This window comes from Seriola aureovittata, chromosome 18, assembly GCF_021018895.1.
Source record: "Seriola aureovittata isolate HTS-2021-v1 ecotype China chromosome 18, ASM2101889v1, whole genome shotgun sequence".
Classification (NCBI taxonomy): Eukaryota; Metazoa; Chordata; class Actinopteri; order Carangiformes; family Carangidae; genus Seriola; species Seriola aureovittata.
In genome coordinates, this window is record NC_079381.1 from 12,395,530 (window position 1) to 12,422,765 (window position 27,236).

The following is a 27,236-nucleotide window of genomic DNA, read 5'->3' on the forward strand; positions in this document are numbered from 1 at the left end:
TCTTGCTTCATTCTTACCTTTTCTTTTATTGTTGTCGGTTTTTTTTGTTTTTTTTTTCCAGCTTTTAATAGATTTATTTGATCCGTCCATATGAAAGTTAGCATGTATTCAATAGCAAGTATATCCAGGCACACTTCTATATTTAAATCAATATGATTTCATGTGCTACATGCAATCTGCCACTAAAGCGACATAGAAATGTTTCATCATTGAATCTCCTCACAGTTACATGGTCTCCCTCAGAAACACAGCAGTACTAAGCAACAGCGTTACCACGACCACTTCAGTCTGGGTCCGGGAAAAAAAGTCTCATTTGAAAGCCCTGTCCAGCTAAGTGATTTATGTGACATTGATGATGAAGGCAGTTATTCAGGCTGCCGGCCCACCCCCTCTCTCTGGTAAGGACGGCCACTCAGGTTAATCAGTTCATTCACTCAGACGCAGTCTGGGGACATCATACGCCAGCTGTTCGCAACTAACATGACTCCACAGAGCGAAATACAGAGCATTTCATCAGACCCGGGAGCACTTCTGGAGGCTAGCATTATCTAATGTCAATATGTTGCAACCTGTATGAAGTGTAGTAGCCATTTTGTGTCTGAGCAGCCAGTGATTGCAGTGGATGGCGCCAGTGCATACTGGAGTAAATATAGACAGTAGTATGATATTGGCAGACTGGAAATTTGAAGAATAAAGACTACACTCCATCGAAGTGGACAACAAAGCCACATACAATTGAGCTGAGCTTTTCCAAACGTTTATGTGGTTGTCTCACAGCGTATTTAACATGCTGCAAAGATATGGCAGTAGCTTTGTTAGGTTAAATAAAGTCACCCATACATTTTATCTAAAATTAGACATGAAATGTATCAAACTGGCAAAGGTAGGCATTTTAACACACATCTTTGAAGCAATACAAAATGTTCAGTATATATAACTGCAACTTTAACAGTCTGATTTGTCTGCATTTACTAAAAGAATATAAAATCATACAATATATAATGGCAAAGGAAAAATTATCATGATTCCTGATCCCCACTGAATTAGATCCACTAAATGCATTAAATGTGTGGTCAGGGAAAAGAACTGCTTTGCATGACCGAAAAATCTTTTTCCGCCCATATATAAGAAGTCATTTAAATGTTAAAAGTGCTATCAATATTGTCCATTAATTACTGGTTACACTGCATCTGATTCAGAACAACACTGGGTGATGAGCAAGGATTTACATGTGCAACAGGATTCCAGTTAATGGATATATGAAAAGCTAACATGCAAGAGAGACAACATGTTCACAGCACTTACAATATCGATACAATGGTTCAATAAGGGTGTTATGTGTTTAATGTTACACACCACAGATCTTACTGAGAGAATAGCTACTTTTTTAGGAGAAGCTGCAGTGGTTGAAGGTAATGCCTGCCTGTCCAGCAGCAGCAGGATCAACCCTCCTCAGACACCGCCTCTTCCCCACCCCCTTTTACCCTGTAAATTATAGCAGCACTTTAGCTAATGAAAGAGTTGAAGACCGGGCACTAATAAAAGCCATTAAGTGAATAAAGCACTTCCCCCTCTAACAAAATTAAAGAATCTACCCATTTGGAGAGGGAGGACTCTGTATTAATATTTATGAAATGCGGAACCAGTGGCCCCCCCCCAAACTCCCCGACCTACGTCCAATCCCAGCCTGACCAAGTCCTCCTTGCCAGTGCACCTATCCCAAGAGAACATCACCAACCCCTCCTAGCTTGAAGGAGGGGCAGGAGATGGGGACTTGAAGGGTGCTGAAGACGCAGTCAGGACAGTCAGTCTCAAGTAGAGCAAGCTGAAAGACCCCCAAGACACAGCTCAGAGCACCCTACCGCCTTCATCACCCTTCAACCGGCTGCAACTAGCATCGACTTTGGGGCCAGCGGATGGAAAGGTGGGTTTCTTGGAAAGACCAGATGTGACTTTCCAAAGACAGCAGTTGGCGGTTATCAGTAAAATACAAAGTAAGTTCTGGCTTAGTCTTATGTTTGTAGTGTTCCATTGATGATTTTATTTGGTTGGTCACTGTGATCTTTAGACTGAAGACCATTTTTTGTAATTTTGGGCTTTGAATCTGATATTTTTATTGATAGATAATTGAAAACATTTTGAAATTCTTCAGTCAAACTTAGAATCAGGTTCTGAGATTTATACGTGAGTTTGAAACTTCTGAAATATCCTGATTGTGGTTGTCCATGCAATTTTTGAAGAAAGAAAAAAACACCAAAAACAAGGTAAGAGAGCATCATAATGTATCACAATCATCCATACATAAAAACCATCACACCATCCCATCAACCACACAGCATCACTTTGAAACATCCTCATTGTTCTGAAAAACAGGTCTGTTTCACCGCCACCGCCCACCATTTTCACCCCAAAGTACTCCCATTTTCATGCCAGTTGGTCACTACAAATGCAGGGTTTTCTCTATGGCGCATTAATATGCATTATGGTGTAATTTCATCACACAAAGTGGTTCAGTTGCCTGAGCTCTAAGTTGATTATTGCACCATGCCTTCTCATTTTAGTAAGACCTCCCTGGGGAGTTGAAAAACACAAGAGAGGGTAACAAGATTGTCAAACCTTTTGGAGAAACAGCTCTCTCAGCTTGATGGTATCATGACTCTTGACATTGCACTCAGTGACCGTTAACACAGTTAGGACTAAAATGTCAGGAGTGGTTGTGTCTTTACTCAGAGTAGACGGTAACTCAGAGTAGACGGTAACTCAGGGTAGACGGTAAATGTCCTCAGATGGACAACAGCGATACAGCTCTAACTACCATTCTTGAGTTCATTGTGTCACCAAGACTCTTTTTTTTAGTCAGTTATGAGTAAAATTTCAGTGAGTGGACTCTGTGAGATGCTGCCGTTCTTAACAAGATCACTGTCGAATCAACCAAACTCTATTTCCATTGATCAGTTGAAGAACACCCAATAGACTATTTGATAAAGCCACCATTCCTTGGGCCTGCTGTAAATCTTTTCTTGAATGTTGAAAATTTCAATGTTTGTATCAAAGAATAGAAATTTTAGATTTTTTTTTTTTTTGGTCTTCGTCTTTCGTGTCTGGTAGAGTTGATTGCGAAGACCAGGAGGGAGGGGTTTGACGCAGTTAGTGCGCAGGAAGGGTGTAGCCCTTTTTTTCCGCAGTGAGTGTGACCTATGACTAATCGTTTCTTCTTATTCTGCAGATTTTCTTAACTGCAACTGTGTTACAATTTTTTTCCAATCACTGCGTAAACCAGTGGTGCCATTTTTTTTTGACAATCAGTCCATGAGTCTGGATCCCCTCCCTCACACCTTTGGACTTTTTCGTCTCTTGGACTGCAGATACCACCAAACCGTGGAACTTCTCCTTCAACTGCAAGAACCCAGAAAATACTTTGACTATGATGTATTTCTTTCAGGGGTTTTGATATTCAACCACATTTGCCGAGAATAAGTTAGCTACGTTTGACGAAAGCAAAAAGGTATATTGTGTTTTACTGGTTTTCTATTTTTTCTTTACATATTCAACAAAGCTTTCAAGTCTCTTGGTTGCCTGACATGGAGCTGCATCCTGTGTTGAGTTTTTTGACTTTGCCCAGGACCCCATTGTGCTTGATCTAACCATGCAGTGCATCTTCTGTCCATGGTTGTGCCAAGCACCTTGGAGGCTTCGGAGCACTATCTGCCTTCTTTTGTGAACTTCTAAGCAATTTAAAAAACTCGCATTTTCAAGTTGCTGATGTACTTGTGCATTTTTGTATTTAAAAATATGAAAGAAACAAAGACAATGCAATAAAACTTTGGAGAAAATTCAGACGGTAGAGCACGAAGGCAACAACTCCAGAGCAAAAATAGAAAAAGGACCAATAACTACAAGGTACTTTTAATCTTTACATGATAAACAGTTTTATCATTTCCATGTTCCAGTTTTCTTTTTTGTTTTCATTCATGTTGTCTCATCTCATGATGCACTAAGATGTAGAACGGTGACCAATAAATATCATCTAAACATCCTGTGTGTATTACTTCCAACAAGGTTTTTTTTCCATATCTTGAATGAATTGAATAAAAAAAGTGAGTGAGTGTGGGTCTCACAGGGTTTATAACATTCATAAGGATAAAGCTGTCATTTTCTACAAGCTGGTTGGTTTCAATATGGCAGATTTGTGGAAACGATCAATTGCAGTAAGTGCTCAGTGGCTTTTAACGATGGCTAATAATGTCAGCCAGTAGAGGTCATATATTAAAACAATGTGCACTCTTATAAGACTGCGGACACATCGCAGATCTGTAAATCAAAGAATGAGACATTGCGCAATGGCTGAGACATACAAGGTGGTGGAGGTGCTTTAGGCAGTGAGTTCTTGAAATGATGATACAATGATATTATTCTTTGTTTCCATATAGTGCTTTGCTAAATATTTGACTTTCAGTCAGTTTGACTTTGCAGTGTGTGAAGTCAAATCACAAATAATGCATTTCACCAATAAAATTTGAATCATTAAACCAGATTCCTCATTTCTTGACTCTTACTTTTAATGAATTCAGTCTTTACTTTACATGATAATATAAACTATAAAATAATATAAGAATCTTTGGTTTGACTTTTTGTCATAAAGACGGTGAACCGCCTAACCCTAACCCTTCATTTGTTATGTTGTACTGAGTTAATATGCCATCCTGGAGGAATATTTATTCATGCGTTTGTCATTTCCAAAATACATCCTCCTTTGTTTGGGAAATGCAACTTTGCCAGCAGTTTGTGCCCCTCTGACTGTGGATGAGGTGGGGTGCTACTCCTCAACCCTAGCTGCCATCTTAATGCAGTGATCATTATCATATTTAATATTTTAAACACAATTTATGGAATGCATTTAATAAATTGAAAAAAACCCACACAGGTGTTTCTAATACTATGAATGCTCTGCTCTCTTCAATTATCTCAGGAAGCCATGACACTGTGACCTTGACTCTTCAGGACTCTGAAACTGAAGCAGCTGAATGGAATTCAGCCTTCATTAATTTTATTATTTGCACCTGTGATTTTCTGTTATTTTGTTATGGTCTCACGTCAAAATGCTTTCCATGATAATGTCTATTGAAGATTCTTCTGAGAGATTGAGAGACTTTTTAATGAGAAATCAAAGCAACCAGAATTACTTGTCATATTGTCAAAACAAAACCTTTAAGCCAGGTTTAATCAACACAGAACAACACTGTATAGCCAACTCATTGGATATATAGATCAGAATGGACATTTGCTTATTTGAAAATTAAAGAATAATAATAATGATGTTATTCCAATGTAAATACATCTTAAGCAAGAATGCTGGATTCTACCAATTTAGTCTGACATCCCAAATCCATAGTACATATTGATAAGCAGGCTTTTAGTATAAACTGTGTTCACAATAGGAAAGTATACTCAAAGACAGAATGCAAAAATTTTCCAAAAAATCTTGGAAAACAAAAAATATATATTAAATCTTAGGAAAATTAGTTTAATTGGCAGCAGCTTTCCAAAATTGCAGTTTGAATGATAACCAATGTCATGCATTTTCTTCCACTTAGTATAAATTGGTACTCTTGTACACTGCTAAAATAGTAAGAAATAAGTACACGCTGTATAAAATTAGTATATATTATTGTTATGGGACACAGCACCTGTTTTATGTCAACAGTTTTTCTTGTTTCAAGCTGATCAGTTGATCAGACATTGCTCCCAGTAAATTGTGCAGCCCGTCACCGACCTCATACCCAGACAGGGAATATAAAGTTTACAGATTATCAGGGTCAAAACCAAGAGTACTCTGCAATCATCAGCTGACCACAGAATGACACGCATAAAGATCTTTTTATTTCATCTGATTAGTCGCTCTTCCATCTCAAGAACTCTTGAAATCACAGGGTTACAAGTGCTTCAGATCATAGAATTATCCAAACTGTTCCTAACGTAATTCATATGCGGTAACAAATGTTATGCTGCCTGCAGGAAGGAAAAGCAAAAACAGTAAGTGACAACTCTTTTAGACTACTGCAGGTGGCACGCAGGTGTCTATATATGACAGAGCATCAACTGTTACATTCTGAAGCTGAACATAAATACTGCATAATGTTCAATTGGGTCATTATGATCTCATTAAAGTCAGTCACAGTTTTTTTTTTTCACCACACAAGATTTAAATATCAAAAACATTTAATTTCCTCCCTCACACGTTCAACATATCAAGCTTATTTCACATCTTATACTGCCATTTTTAAAAATAGCAGCAGGAAATACTTCACTCCAGAATAGAATTATACATAGTTTTGACACAGCAGGGATATATTAATACTAGATGTGGGACTTCCTTCTCAAAGTGGAACCCAAACTCTTTGTCTTGAAACAACTCCTACAGCTGATTCACTTGGATGTACCACCTACAAGAAGTGACATTGCATTTTAGTACAAGATGAGATGTTTTTAAACACAGAAGGATTTCAAGATATCTGTACCAGATTGTCAGGCTGTAAACAGTGTACTTTATTAGGTTATCTTTAATTCCACAGCATGTGGTACTCTTCGTACATTCAAAACAACCCCTGCAAACAGTTAATTATGATTTGGAAGGATGAATCGTATGGCGGTTTAGTCGTTTTAGGACCTACATTATTAACAAAAACCATAGAATCCCAAAGTAGGAGAAACATGTGACAGAGCTTGTTCTACTGATGAGAACAGGGATTTCCAGGATACAGGCTATGGCTCTATGAATGTACAAGAGCAACAGTGACACAGAAAACAAACTGATAACTCCAATAGCGCAAACCTAAGTGATAGCTGTTGTGAACACCGGGATAACAAAATGATTTCTGAGCTGAAATAGGACAAGTTAATTTCTTTTTAACTCATATGAAATGTAAATGGATTGTTATGTGGCACAAGGGCGCCATGTTTCTCTTAAAAGGGCACAGTTTGCTTTTTTTTTTAAAAATGTGTCTCTCTAAGGTTGCCTTGCTAGAAGCGTATGAGTACCATTGTATCTGAGGATTTACGTGGTTGTTATAAGACACTATGCCCCTAATGCTGAAGGACCGGCTTATCTTCAAAAGGCTGTTTTGTCAACGCTGGCAGTTTTGAACAGTCACGCGGACATGGTGAAGCAGAGAGTGTGAAAGCTCAACTGTGCTGACAGGAAACCAATGCCACCCCCAAAACACACAAAAAAAACAAACAAACAAAAAACAAAAACTCCAGATTTTACATTTTCAACTCTATGGACAATTGTTCCAATAACGGCATCATTTTAGTAGTTTTTTTTTTTTTTTTTTAATCAAACTTATCCAGTCATATGAAGAGCAAATGCTCGTGTTGCAAGCAAACAGGAAACCAGTTGCTTTAAGTCCATGAAATGAAGAAACATGTTAGGAAGTATTTCCCGCAGAGGCCTCAGTGCAGGCCTTCATCTGTCAGTACAGAAATCTTGGCCATAGTTTTGTGTTACAGTGACTGTTCTATGTTCAAATACTGTGCAATCATTTGTATGACCTCTTGCTGAGATCATACCACAGACACTAACTAGTGATGTGGCTGCTGCCGGTCTGAACAGCCTTCAAAGTCAAGCCTTGTCAAACAATGGAGGACAAACCATAGAACATTAAACTGAGAAAAAACGTGCTTTGGCAAAAAGCATTTCTACAATTAGGAATTTTGGCTCGATCATACCAATAGTTGCAAGACATACATCTTTACCAAAGGAGGCAAAAAATGCCATGTGACATTGGTTGGCTAAGTAAAAATTGTGCCAATGCCAGCAGTCTGGATGACAATTGCCATGGCTACATTTGCTCCGAGGACAGTAATGCTGTCACCAATACAGTACTCTTGTAACAACTCATCTACAACCTATATAACCATGTCTGTGGATGGACTTTCAGGATATTTCTCTTTACTGTAGGTTGCAACTTTCATATGCAGTTCACACAACGCACCCAAATAGTTGGTGTTGGAGGGTTTGATATGGGTTCAAGTGTAAGTAAAACACGCCAATGTAACCCCCTGATCTACAAAATATCCATCTCAAGCGTAGATCTGTCCTGGACCACCTGTGCGTGTGGTTTCTCCGCTGAGGCGCTCCTGGCTTGGCTGGCGGTTGGTGTCACTGGATTTAATGACACTCGCGTAGTCATGGATCCCCACTTCCAAGTTCTTGGCCCTCAAGGCAGCAGTATGTAGCTTCTCCAGAAAGTCAGGCATGCCTGCCAGGTGCAAAGGGAAAACCTCCTTATTATCATTGACGACACACACACACACTCAGTGGGCAAACATGTAATGTATGTGAGGAAAGAAAAACATTCAAAAGTATAAAAATACACATGAAAAATGCAGAATTTGCAGGTTTCAACCAATGAAAGGAGCTCACCACTTGACACCATCCAGCTCACACAGTAACGGGGAAAGACAGTCTGAGGGTCATCACTGTAGGTCAGCAGGTAATCAAACCCATTCTGTGAAGAAAAAGTCAGACTCAGTGGCTACAAAACAAAGGACGCTGGATGCAATTTTAAATAATTACGTAGCAGCACGTTCACCACAAACCTCATCAAAGGACTTGTGAGGGCGAATGACCATCTTTGACTGGTATGAATGAACTCTCACAAATTCCTGAGTCTCTGGGACTCTGGGATGCTGCACGGCTCTGTACAACAGAATTAAAAATAAACAAGATAAAATGACATGCAATTAAAGTTGTGCATTATATGTACATAATATATCAAGAACTCTCGAAAATTAAAATGTCGCACCTGGATATCAAGACCATCAGGTTTTTGTCGACATCAACATCATAGCGGCGCACATACACATAGTCCCTTGAGTACATGGGATACTGTGAGGGGAGATAAAACAAAACTATCTGACCATTTCAAATACAAACTGATGAATATAACATGGCTGGTATTTGATCTTGACCAAGTGTCATTGTAAATGTCCTTCAAGCTTGGCTTGCACAACAAAAGACAAACGTGCTCTGTAAACAAACATTAGGTAGAACAAATAGCCTCATTCATTTAGGCATAACAGAAATCAACAGAAACTCACAGGGAAGTGTGTAGCCCAGTGCACAACTTCAGAGCCAGTACTGACATCTCTGTCCACCACTTCAAGCTTGATAACCAGAGAATCCCACTTCTTTCTGTACTCTGTATCCAACTGGGGGAAAGGGGAAAGCATAAGTCAAGGATAAGGTGCTTAAAATAGCACATAGTTTTACAGTTGCTTTTATGCTGCACATGTAAAACAAAAAACATGCAGGTTGTGCAAGAGCAGTGGGGTAATGGAAATGCAAAACAAGCTACCATTAGTAAACCATGTTCACAATTCATGAATAAAATAATCACATGCGAAAGTCCCACTGCCATAAATACTAAACTGTCAACCAAATTACTTTCATTACTGGTTGGATATACTTGTGTAATTGTCATTTTATTTCAGTAATACAAACATTTCCCGTGGTTCATAAGTTGGGGCTTCAGGAATGAGGAGATGTCTGCACACTCAAAACCTTCAAAGAGCTAAAAGTGCAGCTCTCTCCTAATTCCTTATGTTTTCTTATTGCAAGTACCTAAGTAGAACAAGTTATTGGTTTCACTTCCTCTCTTCATTAGTTGAAACTGACATATTCCTCGTAGCATATAATGAGAATTGAAAAGTCTGTACCTGTACGTTGAAGAACTGTCTTGGTGTGACATCGGTGTAGGAGCCCAACACTGCAATTAAAACATAAATAAGGGATAATGACTCTTCAGATAAATCATACCAATACCATCATAATCAAAGAAAAACTCAAACGCACAAAAGAGAGAAGTCTGAATGTGTGCCCTTTCTACGTATCAGGTGAAACATGTGAGACGTGTGCATTGGCTGACCTCTGTATTCATAGAGGTGACTGCTGGGAATAGGCCGCTTCCACACTCTGAAGTCTTTCCTCTCCACCACAGCTTCCCACACAGAATCCTGTTGTCCCGCCACAGCCCCCAAGGATGTGCTTAGGCATTTTACAGCCTCCAGGGCCTGTAGTTCAAGTCCACACCTTCAAAAGGGATGCAAATATCAGGCTGTTTAGCATACTGCACAAGTGACATTATAGATCATAGTCAGATATGAAATGCAGCACTGAACATACAGATGGGTGACAAATTGAAGGGACAAACTATATTAAGTGGAGTAACATCTTGAATCGCAGAACAGCTTCAATGCACCTTTGAATAGATTCTGCAAGTCTATAATTCTATCATCCTTCTTCCAAAGTTACTACCTGATTGAATGTTTTGATGATAATGGTGAGAGTGCTGTCTGACATGTTTCAAAATCTGCTGTAGGGGTTCAACTGGGATGAGATCTGGTGAATGTGAAGGCCATAGTATTTTCACCGTCATACCTTTTAGTGGCCCCCTATTACCCTAGGTTTGTCACCCTACTGAATGTCTGATCGAGAATGAATCCATGTGTGCATTTAATGAAATATTTCCAACCTGTGAATTTCCTCATCTTGAATCTTCTCATTCTCCCACATGAAGACACCAGCCAGGGCCGCGACAAGTTTCCCCGTGGGGGCGTGCTTGCTTTGAAATCTGCGCCATATGTTCCCAACCAGGTTCCACCTGGTGCGCTCGGAGTACAGGTTTGAGTAAAGCTCGCGGATCTGACAAGCACGTCGGAGCCTCTGTCCAGTCACAAAGCTGCAGTGGTCGGCAAATATGGAGAGTAAGTCCTTCTTCTTATGGCCGGATCCCGCGGCCTCACTGGCACCTGCTTTCTGGAGCCAGGAGAGCAGCAGGCCCACGTTCCTGCCCAGCCACGGGACCCTCTCGAGTTTTCCTCTGCCCTCCTCGACAGTCTGCCTGAACGACTTGCAGCTCTGAAGCCTCATTGTGTTTACACCGATCTCGCAGATCGGACGACGGGACGCGGAGTGAAACATGACAGCTGTGACCGTGACACGAGTTCTCAAAGACAAAATAAATGCAAGAGGCAGTGGCTAGCTAATGCACCTCGCAGCTAAGCTAATGCTCCGCGGAAATGAATCACACATTACATCTAAACAGATAATAACACTAACTTTTGGCAAGCAAAAGTCATAATTTTACTCTGGTTCTGATGTAAGTTATGGAGATGTCTGCGAACACGCGACATGAATTGTTAGCATTAGCTAACGTTATCTCTGTTAACAGCCAACGAGCGCGACACAGACAAAGTACACCCCAACGCCGCCTCGCTTATTTTTGAATACAAACTATAATTGCTGCATTGCAAACTATATTGTCTATTGTTGCTCCAGCACAACTGTCTACCTGTGAACCTTTTCCAGAAGACAGTCTCACGTTGTTCAAACTCTCGCAGGGAATTTGACCTCCTCTTCCTGCTGCCTCTCACACACCCACTCGGAAAACACGCCTTACAGATTCTGAAGCGGCCGTTCATTGGACGTTGCCTGTTTTTAGGCAGTTTTGATTGGTCTAAGCAGAAGTCTGTCTTAAAATGTAGCAGCTTGGGCGCCAGCATGTGCGTCTGTCCAGCCTTTACTACGACTCCCCTTGCCATTTTTCTTCTGGGTTTAGGGTAACTTTCAAACCCTATCCAGGATCAGTGTCTACGGCGAGCTTAACTATATGGCTGAACCCATAACGGGGAGAGGAAGTCAGAGTGGCCCTCTGGCGGTGCAGTTCAGAGCCAAAGTCTTCATCCTTTATTGGTGTTATGTAAAGTCTCAACACGTGTACAGAGGATCCGTTTCACAAGACAACAGTCACACGTTTGGGTTAAAACCAGACCTGTTTCATTGGCTGTAATTATGGTATATTTGTGCTATTGAGTTAAATATGTTCTGGTGAGCTTGACCCCTGTTCTGATAAAGCTCTTGTGACAAAAAATGAATTATGTATTTTTTGTCATTGGGAAAGGAGCACAGGTTAATTGTGTTATTTCATAGTCTAACACTCCCTTCATCAATGTGAAAATGATTTTAATAATTTGGAGGAAAGCAGTTGAGAATAATCCTAACATTGGAATTGATATACAGGAAGAGATAAACATAGAGAAATATTGTTAATGTCAAAATGTTATTAGGATAAAGCACGCCAGATGGCGCTGTTTAACCATTGCAGAAGACAAGTGTTGCCATAGATCAGTCTGGAGGCCTGAATGTGTGATCCAAACTGTGTTATTTCATCAAAGCCACAAACTTTTAGGATATGGGCTCAATGGTTTTGAGGAGCATAGGCACTGTACCGTACTGTAATGTACTGCACTCAACATCGCAAAGGCTCATGGTGTCCTTAGGGTCCCTGGGAATCAATAGACGAAACAGCCTATACGTATATATATACATATTCCCTTTGTCTAACCCTGTCATTCAGTCATTTATTCAGCCATTCATTCAATTACCCTGTGCAACCTACCACGTAGAAATAAAATATAATAGATATAACAATGAGCTTTTTTTCTTTTCTTTTAACCACATAGTGTTATCTCACAGATTAAGTCGGTGTAACTGGGAAATATACTTAATTTAACCTTCCAGGTCCTGTATTACCAAATTTCATCCAATTTTATTTGAAGTTATGTGTGTGTTGCTCATGAAAGTTATGAAGGATTTCAAGATCATAAGACCATAAGACAGGATATTTTCAAAGAACCTCGTGAAAACAGCATGATGTGCCTCTTTGTTGAAGCCTACTTATCTGTAAATAAAAAACAAATCCCAACAAGCATTAGTCATATGGCTGCTCCAGAGAGTTAGAATGATATTTGCCTTCAGGACATAAACTATATGCAAAGTGTTTTATCAAATTGAACATTCAGCTCAAAATGAAGCATCTTTCAGGTATGAATTCATGTTATAGCCTTTTCAGGCCTATTGGAGTGGAAGCTATCAATATACACATCAGAAAAAACATGAACTGGACAGTCCCACAATAACTTAATCTGTGATTAAGTTGGGGTCATTTTTCTGTAACTGACCTCAGGTTACTGGCAAGGGAGTAGAGAGTCTTACTATTAGCATGAGCAACTACTGCGTGGGAGTAAAAGAAGAAGCAGATTAAATCACATGTTGTTACTAATTGAAATCTAGAAATATCTAGTGTAAAAATCCCTGATTGAGTACCGTAGTTTTGAAACAAATGTACAGCAGCTGTAAGCGCCACTCCTTCCTTTGTGAAATGCTGCCTTCAGGGGCACAGGCAAAAAATCGTAATTACAAGGTATCACGCCCGACTCTAAACATTGCCCAATATATTTGAGAAGAGCAAAATTTTCCACGATCCACAAAATATGTGACGTCATGTAGGGAGAGACAATGAAAGGAGTGAGTTCATCATAAAATAATAATTATATGTTCTGTTATTGCAGCAATACTCAAAGTAAATAAATAACTGTGGTCCATCTGGTGTATTTTCCTCTTTAATCTCAGGCAAATACAAAATACGTTTTGGCTACACTGTTAATCAGCCAAACATATTTTGCTATGCTTGTTGAGTACTCCTTACATTCAACATATCACCCTGGATGATAACATTACAATCATAAAAGAAAACCATTTTTGTTGGAGGTTGGATGTTGTTGTCATTTCCGGGCGAATGCACTTGAATGAATGTCAAGTCTTCTGTAATGCAATCAACATAACCACCACCGGGTGTTATCCTGCACTCTTTTGACGTGACATTGTTTCCCTGAAACCAGTGGTTACTAGGGGTAACTGTTGTTTGTGTCAATGTGTCGATCTGATATGATTGAAACGTGGTCGCATGACAGTTTAGGTAATGTTAAAATCATTAGCCCTGATAGATAGATCCTGAATATTGTCTTATATTGTTGTATTCTATGGCGAGATGCCTTCATTGGAAGTGCATACATAAGTGTTGAAAATAACCCTAGAATGAATCTGTAATATAATATAATATAATATAATATAATATAATCAATTACAAGCAAAAGCATACAAAATTACTCAAGTAAGAGTTGATGGTTCTGTTGTAATGGCAGTGTATCCGAACCTGTGTTTGAATAAGTGAAGGATTATAGTGAAGAGCAATGACGTTAAAGAAGACAACCATGCACTGAACACATGATAAGTTAAAAAAAGAAAAGAAAGAAAAGAGACAGACAGAGAGAGAGAGCGAGAGAGAGAGAGCGAGAGAGAGAGAGAGGAGCCTCTGACAGCTGGGCGGAGCTTCCTGAAGGGTGTATCCGATAAATAAAAAAAAAAAAAAAAAAAAAAAAAAAGAAACTCTGTGTTCCACAGACCGGCAAGAGCAAGCTCTACACATGCGGTAGCGAAACTCTCATTCAAGCTGAGACGTGTTTGAATTCGAAAAGACGGATTTATTCTACATCGAATCTGACAGTCTTCAATAGCTTTTCAAAAATCCCAACGTAAGGCAGCTTTTTTGACAGGGATATATTTCATTAGTTTAATTTTTCATTATCCCGCGCGCGCTAACGATACGGTCTGTGCGCGCTTTAATTAGCTTACTGGCTAGCAAGCACCATTCTTCCCGGGACTGACAACTGCAACGTGTGGTGAGTTTTATAATTTACCCTTTCTATCAGAGTAAGAGTTTCTTGTGGTGTATTCACGTAATACCAACTTAACACAAACATCACATGTTAACGTAGTGCTAATGCTAACGTTAGCTTGAGCAACAAACCATTGTGTTACGTCTTCAACAATAACGATAAGATCTGTTTCTGATGTGATCTGTTTGCTAGGTTGTAACATTATGTTTAAGCAAAGTCTGACACTTTGCTAAGATTAAACATCTTATTTGACCGAGGATAGATAATGGTTGCTGTTAACTTTGGACTGAGTAACATTTGGCACGGAGCAAGGTTAATGGCACAATGAAACCTGTCCTTTAATGTTAACCTAACGTTAGCAGTACTGACCGTCTGTCGAACAGACACTTGGCAGGCCACTGAAATTGGCTCGACACACATGAGTGCCCACCCGGTCATTCAGTGGTACCGCAGCACATCGCTGGCTTGTGTTCCCTAAACCGTGTCACATCCGGTTGCGTAGAAAACCACGTCAAACATAATTAAAACCGCAGATAATAGACTCTGTAGCTTTTATTGATAGTATTATAACGGGTCTTTACGTCGAGTCGAAACCGGTCGACTTGTTTCTATTCTACAGGCGCGTGAGTTCGTACGAACCGACGGCGCTCGTGTTCAGTGCTGTGTTCTATGAATGGATGACGACACGTGCGCACGTAAGAAAAAATGATAACGTTTCTTATTGATGAGGCACTCCTTATCACGTAACGGTCTTTGTGGTCACCGATGCTCAAGAAGACGACAGTAAACAGTAATAAAGTGAAGCGTCTAGGTTAAATTAGAGGACGTTGGCCTCACATAAACGCCGGTTTCTTCCTGCGACCCATAAAAAATGGCTTCCCAGTGGGTTTTCAGACAAGGAAGCCACTAGAGATCTTCCTCTTGGTCTAAGTGTTTACTAGTGGCTTTTCCACGCTTCTTACGTTGTTTTCTTTGTTGACCCCCTTTGCTTTCCCTGCATTTCCTTTGAGGTGTCAGTGTCTTTGCTGTATTTTTACGAATCACCACATGAAAATGGAATGACATAAAATACACTTTTATTATTAAAGCAAGCCTTTTCTGTCTTTTTGTCTTTTCAGGATGTACCCCTGCTCATCTGCAGTTACAGTAGCACAATGGCTGTCATTTCACTCTGCTTGATAGCTCAGCGCCCAAAGAACAGCAACAGATCTAGTATAATTACAGGATAGCAATAAGCCCACATACCTCTGTTTACCTTAATTGTTTTCTGGTCAGTCCCAGATAAACCTTTTACAAGTTTGCACTGCTTAATCTCAGAAATCCTGTTAAGACAGGTGGACCTGAAGAGAAGCTAATTATTTATTATACCTTGTACCTCTTTATTTTACTAGCTGCTGTCTAGAAATAGCATTATATAAATAAATATTTTGACAGGCATTCATTCCCTTTAAGATTGTGAAGCAATTCCTAAATAGTCTACAATCATGGTTTCAACAACTGCAACTGCTATAATAGTGGCCACCACAGCAGGGCTGGTGGCCCATACTGCTCTCATAGAGTACATGTGGCTGCTGATTGTTGGCTTCATCATCGCCTTCATCTTAGCCTTTTCCGTGGGTGCCAATGATGTTGCCAACTCATTTGGCACAGCTGTGGGCTCTGGAGTGGTCACCTTGCGACAGGCCTGCATTCTGGCCACCGTGTTTGAGACTCTGGGCTCTGTGCTCCTTGGGGCCAAAGTGAGCGAAACCATCCGTAAGGGTATCATTGACGTGGGCATGTACAATGGCTCTGAGCACGTGTTAATGGCTGGATCTGTCAGTGCTATGTTTGGTGAGTATCTGCAGCTTATCTTGCATGTAATTAAATGTGCAGTCACTGAACCCTGTGAACAGAGCTTGGTGGCACATAGGGCTTGACACTGTTAAGTTCTAGCAACTACAAAAAGTTAGATGTTAAACTGTAACTAGTTGTCTAAAGTACTCTTATTTTCATAGGTTTTTTTTTTTTTTTCAAATAAAAAAATGTTATCATTTAATTGAAGAATTTCTCAAATTACATTGCTTAGAAGATTTATAGAATTTTTAAAGTTGTGTTTTGCCTTAGAAGGGGAGGCCCTTGGACTACTGTGAGACTAATGTATTAATGTGTCATTTTTGGTGATTTTAAATCTGAAAAGCTATGTGGAAAAGCTGAGATCAGGTCAACCTGTCGAGTCTAATGTGATCAATTAATTTATTCTCATTAGGTTCTGCTGTGTGGCAGCTGGCCGCCTCCTTCCTTAAGCTCCCCATTTCTGGAACACACTGCATTGTTGGTGCTACTATCGGCTTCTCGCTAGTTGCCAAAGGCCAGCAGGGAGTTAGGTGGTTTGAACTCCTCCGTATTGGTAAGTCTGACACTATAATCAGCTGACCTAGATATGTCCTCATTGTTTGAATTGCATCGTAGGCTATAAAAAATGAATGGCAGTGTGTGACCAGTAATGCCATGTTATCATAATACATTAGTCAGTGTTTTGTCTGTGTTGACCTTACATTATCTAGGTCAACAAGTTAGCGAAGTTATGAATGACAGTTACAGGTTCAGACATGAATCTACAACTTTTATATATATATATAAGAAATGTAAATCAAATGTGATTACAGTAGTTCCTTAAATCTTTGGAATAAAGGAATCTCTGGATGGGGAAGGAAAGACATTTGTCAGAACATGTGGGAAATTTTACTTAGAGCTTTGTGAGCATAGATCTAATTTTGCAACGTCTTTCTTGTTTCTGTATTTGTTGCATTACACTGGTTTTCACATCTGTGTTCCTCTTCAGAAAGCCTAACGCTGATGTAAATCAGACTGTTGACTTCTTTTTTCTTTTCTTTTCCTTTTTTTTTTTTTTAAATTGAAAACCCGCAAAAATGGATCACAAAAACAATAAAATGTTAATATTATTCAGTTATGGAGAGGATTTGAAATTTGACATTGAGATCACAGGAAGGACCCTTGGTAATTGAACTGTTAAATGACCATCCACAGTACAAGTAGCTATGTTGCCAAATTCTTTTGCTCTGTAGCCAAAGACTGTCCACTTTTATTATTGCTATTTTATAGTTAAAATTGACAAATGGCATAGCCTGAGATACAAGCTGAGTTGAAGTTTCCTGTTTAAACCACACCTGAAAGAATTGTTTTAACAAGTATTGCATTTCCTACAGGGGAAAAAACAGTATTGCATTTCCTAAAGATTATTTTTTAAAGGAAGAGTACAAGAACCTGTTCAGGGGTTCTATGAAAAGTTTATCACTTGTCTCTTTAGCTTTGAGTGAGAATAATAGTTGTAAACCGGGATTGGCTTTGTTTGAATGGTGTATATCATTTCAAGAATTAAAAGCCATAGCCAGGAGGTTTTGTTTCATTTATTTGACAGTTGTCAGATATTGTGTGTCCACTGAATGTCAATGCTCTTATTTCTTTAATTTGCAGTTGCTTCCTGGTTCCTGAGTCCCCTTTTGTCTGGAATAATGTCAGGCGTTGTTTTTTACTTTGTGCGCATGTTCATCTTACACAAGGTAAGCTGGGTGTTATCAACTTGTAGATAGTATACAGTATGTATTTGCTTGAGTAAAACGAGAACTGTTCAGGTCAGTTTCAACACTGTACTAGTTCACGCTCAAAATGACTATGAGGAAATGTTTGTTACATGGCAATAATAAAGCTACTGTTCTGATGCAGTCCCTTATCTGCCTCATACACCGAGGTTCAAATTACCATCATACTGTTGTTATGTCATTAACTGTAACCTGACAGCAAAATGGTGCAGTGTTGTTCAGTGGGTGTAATTTTTATTTCTGACTATTTTGTCCCTGTAGAAAGACCCCGTGCCTAATGGACTGAAGGCCCTGCCTGTCTTCTATGCCGTGACCATGGGAATCAACCTGTTCTCCATCATGTTCACTGGAGCTCCGAGTGAGTATCATTGTCTCAGTCATTCTGCTCTGCATGCCTGCCTGCAGCCACAGCTTAAAATAAATTGCTCCCTCAGACAGCCGGATGCCCACACATATTCCAGACTGAACCAGGCTGTGTTTACCATTTTCACAGAGGCTGTGTTTATTTTAACATGTTTTTTTGGGGCTCTCTTGCTTGTGGTTCTACAGTATGTGGGTCATAGCTGGAATAAAGTTTTAGAGCGGAGCACAACAGGGAGATGGAAATTAGATTTCACCTAACTCTTGACATCACTGTCTGTGTCCTTCAGACATGGAGGAGGAAAAGGGAAGTAAGGAGGGTGTTTTGAAATGGTCATAGTTGTCTGCTGCCTGTAGTTGTACTGCTGCTCAGAATTAGTATAGTGATGCTCTGAATACTTGTGACTACTGATTACTCCTCCAGAAACTCTTTATTAAATGAGCAACTTTTGCTCCTTTGTTTTTTTTTCTCTCTACAGGGCCTAACAGTTCAAGCTGGCCTGGGCCATTAAATGGCTGCTACAGGCCAGAGTTTGACCAGATATGGTGCGCTGATGTGTGCATGCACATCACCACACTCACTGAGAGGAGATCACTTGCAGTTCCAGCATAGCCCATAACCCTGCTTAGTCAGGCAGATTCTGTACAGTTGTGTGAAGTCCCTCACACCTCAACACACTGTACATGAGGACCTGTACTTGGGTACCTCAGAGAAAAAAGGTGCGAGATTGCATTTTAGACACCAACAGACCCACTGCATCTTATATTCACATGGACATCATAACATCCATATATTCTATAAACTGTAGATGTAGACAAATTGCCACCACACACAGGCTCATTGTTCAAGACTCAAGAGAATTGAAGCCAGTTGAACACTGGGACAATCCTCATCAATTCCTGCATATCAGTTTCCCAACACTTAGCAATGCAGCTGATTCATATCATTGTTTGATTTATCAAAACAAAACAAAAAAAGAAAGAAAAAAAGAATGGTATGTTGCCCTCAAAGTCAGACATCCCATGTTTATTTTGTGGCTTAGTTTTGGATAGTATACTACTCTGGCACCCAGGACAATAACAGCTCATTGCTGCTGCCCATTGCTGATATATGCACTCTAATGCAGTCGCAGTATCTGCAGCCAACTAAGTACAGTATGTTTGGTTTCCTGTGTTAGGACTCAGCATTCCCCTGATCTACACCCTATCATAATGGTGCGACTGGACACCAGGCATTTCACAGCACATTCCAATACTCAATATATAGACCAGTGCCAGAGACCTCAAGTCAGCATGTGCAAAAATTTGGGCCAGAGAATTTGAGGGTCAGCTGTCAATCCTTTACAGATGAGGCTTAGTGTGACTTGGGTTCTTGACACCTTTATAAATCACTCAGCTGCTGCCACTACACTGCAGCTCCAGTCATTGTAAAGTGAAAATCTACCCAGAAAAAAAAAAAAAAATCTAATTATTACCCTCTTAAAATGTTTGTCACCTGGATATGAAGACTTATGGCTTCCTAAATCAGTCAACTCTTCTAGGCATCTCAGAGATACTAGAAGCTGTTTATATATCTGCTGCCTTCAGAGAAGTATCACAAAGGCTGCTTCATGTTCACATCGAAACACTTTTTTTTGTTTTGCATACCAGTGTTTGTTTCACAGGGCTGAGTGTCATAGCGACCGTACGTTTTGACCCACACCATTGATTAAACTTCAATGCGTTTAGGTGGATACGAATTTTCTGCTTGGGTTACCCTCTTTAAAAAAAAAACAAACACTCTGTGGCGTTGTTGCTGGGGACGCCAAACATTCAGCAACATAAGAGATACTCAGATCATAGTATAGGTGCCTTATTATAACCTGAACTGTGGTCCTGAAACAAAATTGTAGGTGTATTCAGAGGATGCTTTTGTCAGCTGGTATAGATACATACTTACTGTTAGGAGTGAATGTTGGGTTTACAGATCCTTTCAATGCAGATACTTGTCACTTAATCCCAATACTCTTGGTAAGTGCTAAACTGAGTTCTTGACAAAAGTGAGTCAAAGTGGCAGTTTATGACTCACTTGGCAAAAAACTCCCTGGTTATCCTGTCATTGTAATTGAGGTTGGTGGTGAGCTGCACATATAGTACTGGGCAAAAAACATGTTGTATAATGTAGGCCATGGGATACAGAGGTTTCAGGGAGAGGTTTGGAATGCAGCCATGGTTAAATTCCATTTCCTGTGCAGTCCCATTCATCCCACTGCATGGCTGTGGTATAAACCCACTCTTTGTTTGGGAGTGTTTATCAGACCGCTAGACCTAGGCCAGCTTTTAAATCCTTTCTTTTATATTTTGTAAGAAGTTCCCTACAAACAAGTCATTGTGACAAAGAGTTTCCATGTGAATGCTGTTGGGCCCCTTTTGTCATTTTAAGGCTTGTGTCCTGTTTTACTGAGTTCCATGAAGTGTACTGTACTTACAAGTAGTGTCTAACTGCACAACACCTGTCTCTGGATGTCTCACTACATGTGAGCCAAAGAAGACAGGAGGCTCAGCTGTTACAGAGGCACCTTCCATTTTTTTTTACTCCTCTATGCCTCCCCTGTCCTGAAGGGAGTGAGCTTCCATTGCGTAACTAAATAAACATCAGTTAGGTGCTCTGCAGTCTCATGCTGCAGCGTGACTCAGTGGAGAGAGTGCATCGTGGACTCTGCCCTCAAATGAACACATCAGTTGAGACACTTATTGCGTAGGCTTGGCCCTCATTTCCTTTTGTTTATCATAAACTTCCCAAACAGTCCTAAGCCAGTGGAAGTGTTTTGGGGTTTTTTTTTGTTTGCTTTTAGATTATGATGGCCAAGGTCACCTCACCGCAGGTGTTGCTGGAAATTTCAGCAGCTCCTGTTTTTGTTTTCTCCTAACCACACTGCTTAATTGTATCATCTCTGTATGACAAAGATGACCACTTCCCCAGGGAAATTTAAATATTTGCTTTTTGCCAGCATGTTCTGCATTATATCTACCTCTGCCGCACCAGCTTTGCTGCAGTCTTGGCAAGAGGTGACTTTATTGCTACAGCAAACAACTCAAGTGACTGTGGCCTTTTAAGGAACTCAATGTCCATGTGTAGTTGTTAGCTGGGCACTTGGGGGTCATGGGGACATTTTTGCTCTTTCACCTATTAAGTGTTACATAACTGTTCACATCTAGGGGTACACATGCTTTCATTATTTAACTTGGACGTGGCACAATGAGGCAATACTGTCAGCCAAAAGATAGCACACATGCTCCAGTGTCACTGGAGTTATTGTCTTTTAGTTTATTTTCATTCATTGGTGCCATTCATGTTTTAAATGAGAATACAAGTTCCACCTGAAAAATCATTGTCCTGATGTGACATGTTGACATGTAAATAGTATCTTGCCCTATATTTTTAGTTTTTATAAAACTGCTCATTGTAATTTTTGGTAGATCAGTCTTAATGCAATGGGACTTTATGTGTTGTCCACTAAGAAAGGTAGCACCTGCTGCCTTGTTTTTTAAAAATGCCTTTCTGTTTGCCTCTGTGTTTCTGTCCGTGGCACCTGGCGGTCCTTCAGTGCTGGGATTTGACAAGGTCCCTTGGTGGGGCATCCTGCTCATCTCACTGGGCTGTTCTGTGCTGACTGCTATTGTGGTCTGGTTTATTGTCTGCCCTCGCCTCAAGAAGAAGATTGAACGTAAGTCAAAGTTTTTTTTTTTTTTTTGTTTGTTTGTTTTTGTTTTGTTTTTTTTTAATTTTTGGCGACCTGATAACTCAGTTTTAAAATCCCAGTGGTCACCAGTTTCTGCTGACCACTGAAATGTTGGGTTTCCTCTCTTAAGCCACTGGACAAGTGAGGGATTTAGCACTGCACATGTAACCTAAACCTATTCACACTGAGGGCTCGTATTAATCCAGCAAATGGGGCTCAGGGATATTTTGTCATAATGGAGTCACTCTAATGAAAAATATTGTCATCCGTTTTTGTCCTATAATCCTGGATTAAAGTAAAAAGCCAAGAGTCCTCTGCATTTACACACCAATAGTGTGGTTCTGGTGTTGAAGAGGAAGACAATTCAGTTTTCAGAATTTATTGTAGTTTCCTCTACTGTTAACAATACTGTTTTATCAATTTTATATTTAGCCATCTCTTAAAGGTTTAGTCTGGCTTTCTTTGTTATTTCATGCATAAAGAAAATAATTACAGAATAGCTGTATCTGACACAACACAGGCCCACAAATGTAGTTTCCCATTTGTTTTCAATAGAACTTTTTTACAAAATCTATATATGGAAAACTGTCATTCAGTTTTCTCTATTTGTAGCTATTTTGAGCCACGTTTATATTGTCAGAGAGACAGCTCTAACTCTGCCAGATGTAAGAATACATAACATATTATTTGCATTGTATTGACTTTACCTGTCGTGTTGTCTTTAAAGTGACAAGAGAAACATCCGGTGTATATGCCCAAGCATGATCTGTCTAGATCAGCTCTATCCCATAGACAAGCAGCCTAATTGGGTCGTAGTGATCCACTAATTGGTCTTTACCTCCTTGTCTAAAATAAGACTAGGTTGACTTAAGGTTTTGACATGGCATTTGCTGTGCATTCATGGGGAGAAGGCTGAGGGTGATGACTGCTTGAGCTCCAGCCTTGACCACTTTGGATGATGCAATGTGACCAACTGAGTCAGACTGCTCCTATGATTATTACTGAAAATATTGGAACTGAGTATCTGATTCCCTTTTAAAACCACAAACAAATGTCATGTGAGCCACAGGGTATGTTGACTCTTATCGTCTTTCATAAGTTAATCTGCTAGTGGTAGTGTAAATATGTTCGTTGCAAGGTCATAATCCATTTATCTGATCCTGCGAACACAGGCGCTCGCTTTTGAACACGGATAACGTTGCATTTTTAGGACAAAGGTTTTTCTGACTCTGTGGTTATGCAATTCTTACAACTCCCCACAGTTTAAATTGAAAGGAAACACATGTGCTGTGCTAGTATTTCTCTGCTGTAATGTGTGTATGTTTGGACACGACCCAAGCAATATCTCACTCCAACTCCTCCCCTACTAGGAGATATCAAGTCTTCCAGCCCCTCTGAGAGCCCCCTGATGGAGAAGAGGGAGCTAAGAGAGGCCCACTGTCCAATCCTGAAACAGACTGCAAAGGACACATCTATGCCTACCACCCCAGCTGCCAGTCAAAACCTCGCTGCTCAGCCCCAGGCTCCTGCTGAGGAGCGCAGGGTGGCGTTTGACATTGGAGATTCTGACGATGTTGAAAATAATAAGGAACGCAAGGTGGCATTTGATATTGGAGATTCTGATGACAGCGAGTACAGCAATGCAAATGGGGGTAAGTAAGCCAAGAAACAACATTGTCAATACTTTGTGTAATCAAAGTTATGTAGCTTAATGGTATATAATGTAACTCCTCCAATGAAATGACACATGAAATTGAAATTGATTCTGAACTGAAGGCTTTAATTTTTTTTTCTACCCCTTTCTGCAGCCCCTAAACAGGTTCAATCAAACACACAGGTCCAGGTCCACAACCAGCAAGCTCAGCACAGCAATGGTTCCACAACAGCTTCCAATCAGGTCCAGTTCAATAATCAGGTTCAGTTCAACAACAGGCCAGCACAGATACCAAGCAACGGTTACAGCCAATACCACACGGTCCACAAGGACTCTGGACTCTACAAGGACCTACTGCACAAGCTCCACCTGGCCAAGGTTGGTGACTGCATGGGTGAGGGGGGCGACAGACCTATCCGGCGCAACAACAGCTACACCTCCTACACCATGGCCATCATTGGCATGCATGGAGACTTCAAGCATAAAGAAGGTGAATTCCGTGCTAGCGAGGATTGCGACAAGGGCGCAGGGTCTGGCGGTCAGGAAAGGAAGCGTGTGCGTATGGACAGTTACACCAGCTACTGCAATGCTGTGGCAGAGCACACGACTCCTGAGGGGCTGGGAGAGGGAGAGGTGACCCTAGAAATGGGGAAAGAGGATGCAGGTAGCAGCCAAAGCTCTTTGGATGAAGATGGGCTTGAGTCGGACAAACCAGAAGTCTCAACTCTCTTCCAGTTCCTCCAAATTCTGACTGCCTGCTTCGGATCCTTCGCTCATGGTGGAAACGACGTCAGGTATGCGGGCTCCTTTTTTTGAAAGTCTTGTTATCAGTCATCAGGCTGATAGCTGACACTGAGTTTCTCTGACATGTTGTTTTCACTTATAAAAATATTGCTCAACTAAAAGTCAGAATCTTTGGTCACTGTTGAAATGACCTCATTCTTTCCTCTGCAGTAATGCCATTGGACCGTTGGTAGCGCTGTGGCTGGTTTACACAACAAGCAGCGTGACTTCAAATGAACCTACACCCATTTGGCTCCTGTTGTATGGTGGCGTGGGCATTTGTGCTGGACTCTGGGTGTGGGGCCGCCGAGTGATTCAGACCATGGGCAGGGACCTTACGCCTATCACCCCCTCAAGGTACAGATACCACAGACAGTGCTGCTCCTGTTTCTCCTTAGTCATTAAACCACATCCTCCGCAGACATTACCAGTCTTTCAATTTAGCAGGCAAGCTCAGAGACGTAAATGTTGTTTTTTGTTTTTTTTCTTTCCCTGCAGTGGTTTCAGCATTGAACTGGCCTCAGCCCTGACTGTCGTGGTAGCCTCTAACATTGGCTTGCCTGTTTCCACCACCCACTGCAAGGTAAGCTGGTCAAACACTTGGAGGCATACTGAGACATGGGGGAAGAGACTAGTGTGAGGGAGGCTACAGTAAACAGTCTGGTAGACAGTCGAAATGTGGAGCAACTTTCTTCTTATTACAGACAAATCATTTGAAGTCATAAACTTATAGAAGATAATGGAATTTTATCTGACAAATGCTGTTTCCAGGTTGGCTCTGTGGTTGCAGTAGGATGGCTGCGTTCAAGGAAGGCAGTAGACTGGCGTCTGTTCAGAAACATCTTCATGGCGTGGTTTGTGACCGTGCCCATCTCTGGTCTGATCAGTGCTGCCATAATGGCCATCTTCATCTATGGCATCCTGTGAGCATTCAGCTACACCCCAAGCAGGGGAGGAGAAAGAAAGCGCTCCAGTGCGCACCGGGAGAAAAAGGAGTAAAGTTGGAAGGCCAAAATATATCGCTTACCTCAAGCCAACAACTTCAGAAGAAAAAGGAAAAAAAAATAGAAATGTTGACAGGACTTGTGATATGGGCCTGTGGTTCTTGGCTGCATCATTTTCAACCTAGAATTTGCTGTTCGTTCCATCTGGGCCACATCACTTCCAGTGGGAAGCTTGCATTTCTTTGTTCTGACTTGCTTTTTCAATTCACATCATTCTGTAAAGATTTAATCTAAAATCATTGACTGATTTTCTTTTTTTTTTTTTTGTTCTAATACTCATTCTTACATTTTTTTTTTTTTTTTTACTTTGAAATTATGTATATACAACCATGCTGTTTTTAATTTTGTTTTACACGTTAGAAAGAAATGAACAATTAAAATGCAGTATTAGCCTTTTGCAGATGTAACTCCAGTCATAACACATGCTGAAAGTAATGTAGATGAAAAAGCAGTATTTTTAGGTGAAAAATGAGGTTATTGGTGTGTATGTGTGTTTTCCCCAATTCCAAGTATCTATTATTAATGAATTCACATTTTATATCTGGCTTGGTTTTATCCCCTAATTTAGACATTGTTTTTCCACTGTTATAGAACAAAATTGACTTTCAGCTAACTGTAAATTTTAAGAGGCTGGTGAACACATTTTCTACCATACTGAGGAATTAATTCAGTCACGTTCACAGCACTGCAGTTTGTCTTTATGACACACAATCATCTGAATAATTTACTGTGGTAGAAGCACTAATTGTAAACACTGGATGACCACCTGCAAAATGATATGAGAAATACTGTATCATTAGCATAAAAAGTCAGCACACTTCTGGTAGGAAATGACCGCCCTAATCGTTAACATTAATGGATAATGTGTTATCCAGTTCTTTAATTAGAATCTCCTGAGGTTCTACATTCTTGATCAGTGCAGAATGAACTGCCTGAAATATCTTGGTTACTTGAATTTGAGAATTGTAACAGCAGAATGTCAACTAATGCAAAAAACGCACTCTCAGACAAGACCTTAAGTCTCCTGTTCAAACTTGATTGCGTCATCAATGGTTAAATGCTTTAGTCCTGCTTCAGCCTTGTTTTTCTAGTTCACCTTGTGTCAGCCACTTCTCAGTTTGGTTTTTCTGGAATGGCACCTGTCCTAGACAGCTGGGTTGCTCTAGCGTTCCTCTTTCTCCCTCAGCCTGATAAGCTGAATTAAAGGTTTTAAGTGAGGAGGAACAGGAACTTAAAAACTAGAAGTTATCTAACTGGGTGGTTTGGTGTTGAGTTGATCTGGTCTTTCTGTTTGAACAAGGGCGCACATACGTTGCATGCCACCAGTGTGTGGTCTTTTGGCTGCAGTACTAAATGCATTTCAGACCTATAGATGCTGTAGTTGCCTTAATTGTTTTATTTTCCCTTAGCTACCAAAGAAGAGTTGTTTTGTTCTTTTCTTTTTTTTAATGCACATCAACATACTATGATCCACATATGTGGATAAATAAAACAAAAACAAATTAAAAATAAAAATGGGAAAATACTGCTG

At 40.2% G+C, this 27,236-nt stretch overlaps 2 protein-coding genes across 2 annotated transcripts; one reads left to right on the top strand and one right to left on the bottom strand.

Annotated features, from left to right (window-relative positions):
- Positions 1-5,858: 5,858 nt before the first annotated feature.
- Positions 5,859-11,443, bottom strand: stard7 (StAR-related lipid transfer (START) domain containing 7). Its single transcript, XM_056403771.1, has 8 exons — positions 10,536-11,443; positions 9,930-10,093; positions 9,721-9,770; positions 9,103-9,213; positions 8,808-8,890; positions 8,602-8,701; positions 8,426-8,510; positions 5,859-8,261 (listed from the first exon to the last, which is right to left on the bottom strand). Exons 1-8 carry the CDS (start codon positions 10,982-10,984, stop codon positions 8,083-8,085), a joined length of 1,221 nt encoding a protein of 406 aa, XP_056259746.1. The 5' UTR covers positions 10,985-11,443; the 3' UTR covers positions 5,859-8,082.
- A 2,827-nt stretch (positions 11,444-14,270) lies between these two features.
- Positions 14,271-27,230, top strand: slc20a1b (solute carrier family 20 member 1b). Its single transcript, XM_056404444.1, has 11 exons — positions 14,271-14,583; positions 15,699-16,413; positions 16,829-16,969; positions 18,058-18,143; positions 18,444-18,540; positions 22,130-22,249; positions 23,635-23,916; positions 24,073-24,712; positions 24,873-25,058; positions 25,200-25,284; positions 25,473-27,230. The coding sequence occupies exons 2-11, from the start codon at positions 16,065-16,067 to the stop codon at positions 25,626-25,628; spliced, it is 2,142 nt and encodes a 713-aa protein (XP_056260419.1). The 5' UTR covers positions 14,271-14,583; positions 15,699-16,064; the 3' UTR covers positions 25,629-27,230.
- Positions 27,231-27,236: the final 6 nt, after the last annotated feature.

Bases quoted from the DNA above. Each gene is read 5' to 3' on its own strand.
- slc20a1b (XM_056404444.1), top strand. From the start codon at position 16,065: ATGGTTTCAACAACTGCAACTGCTATAATAGTGGCCACCACAGCAGGG. The intron at 16,414-16,828 runs GTGAGTATCTGC...TATTCTCATTAG, and splicing joins ATCTGTCAGTGCTATGTTTG to GTTCTGCTGTGTGGCAGCTG. The intron at 23,917-24,072 runs GTAAGTAAGCCA...CCCTTTCTGCAG, and splicing joins GTACAGCAATGCAAATGGGG to CCCCTAAACAGGTTCAATCA.
- stard7 (XM_056403771.1), bottom strand. From the start codon at position 10,984: ATGTTTCACTCCGCGTCCCGTCGTCCGATCTGCGAGATCGGTGTAAAC. The intron at 8,702-8,807 runs GTGCGACATTTT...TCTGTTGTACAG, and splicing joins CTGATGGTCTTGATATCCAG to AGCCGTGCAGCATCCCAGAG. The intron at 8,262-8,425 runs GTGAGCTCCTTT...TGCACCTGGCAG, and splicing joins GAGCTGGATGGTGTCAAGTG to GCATGCCTGACTTTCTGGAG.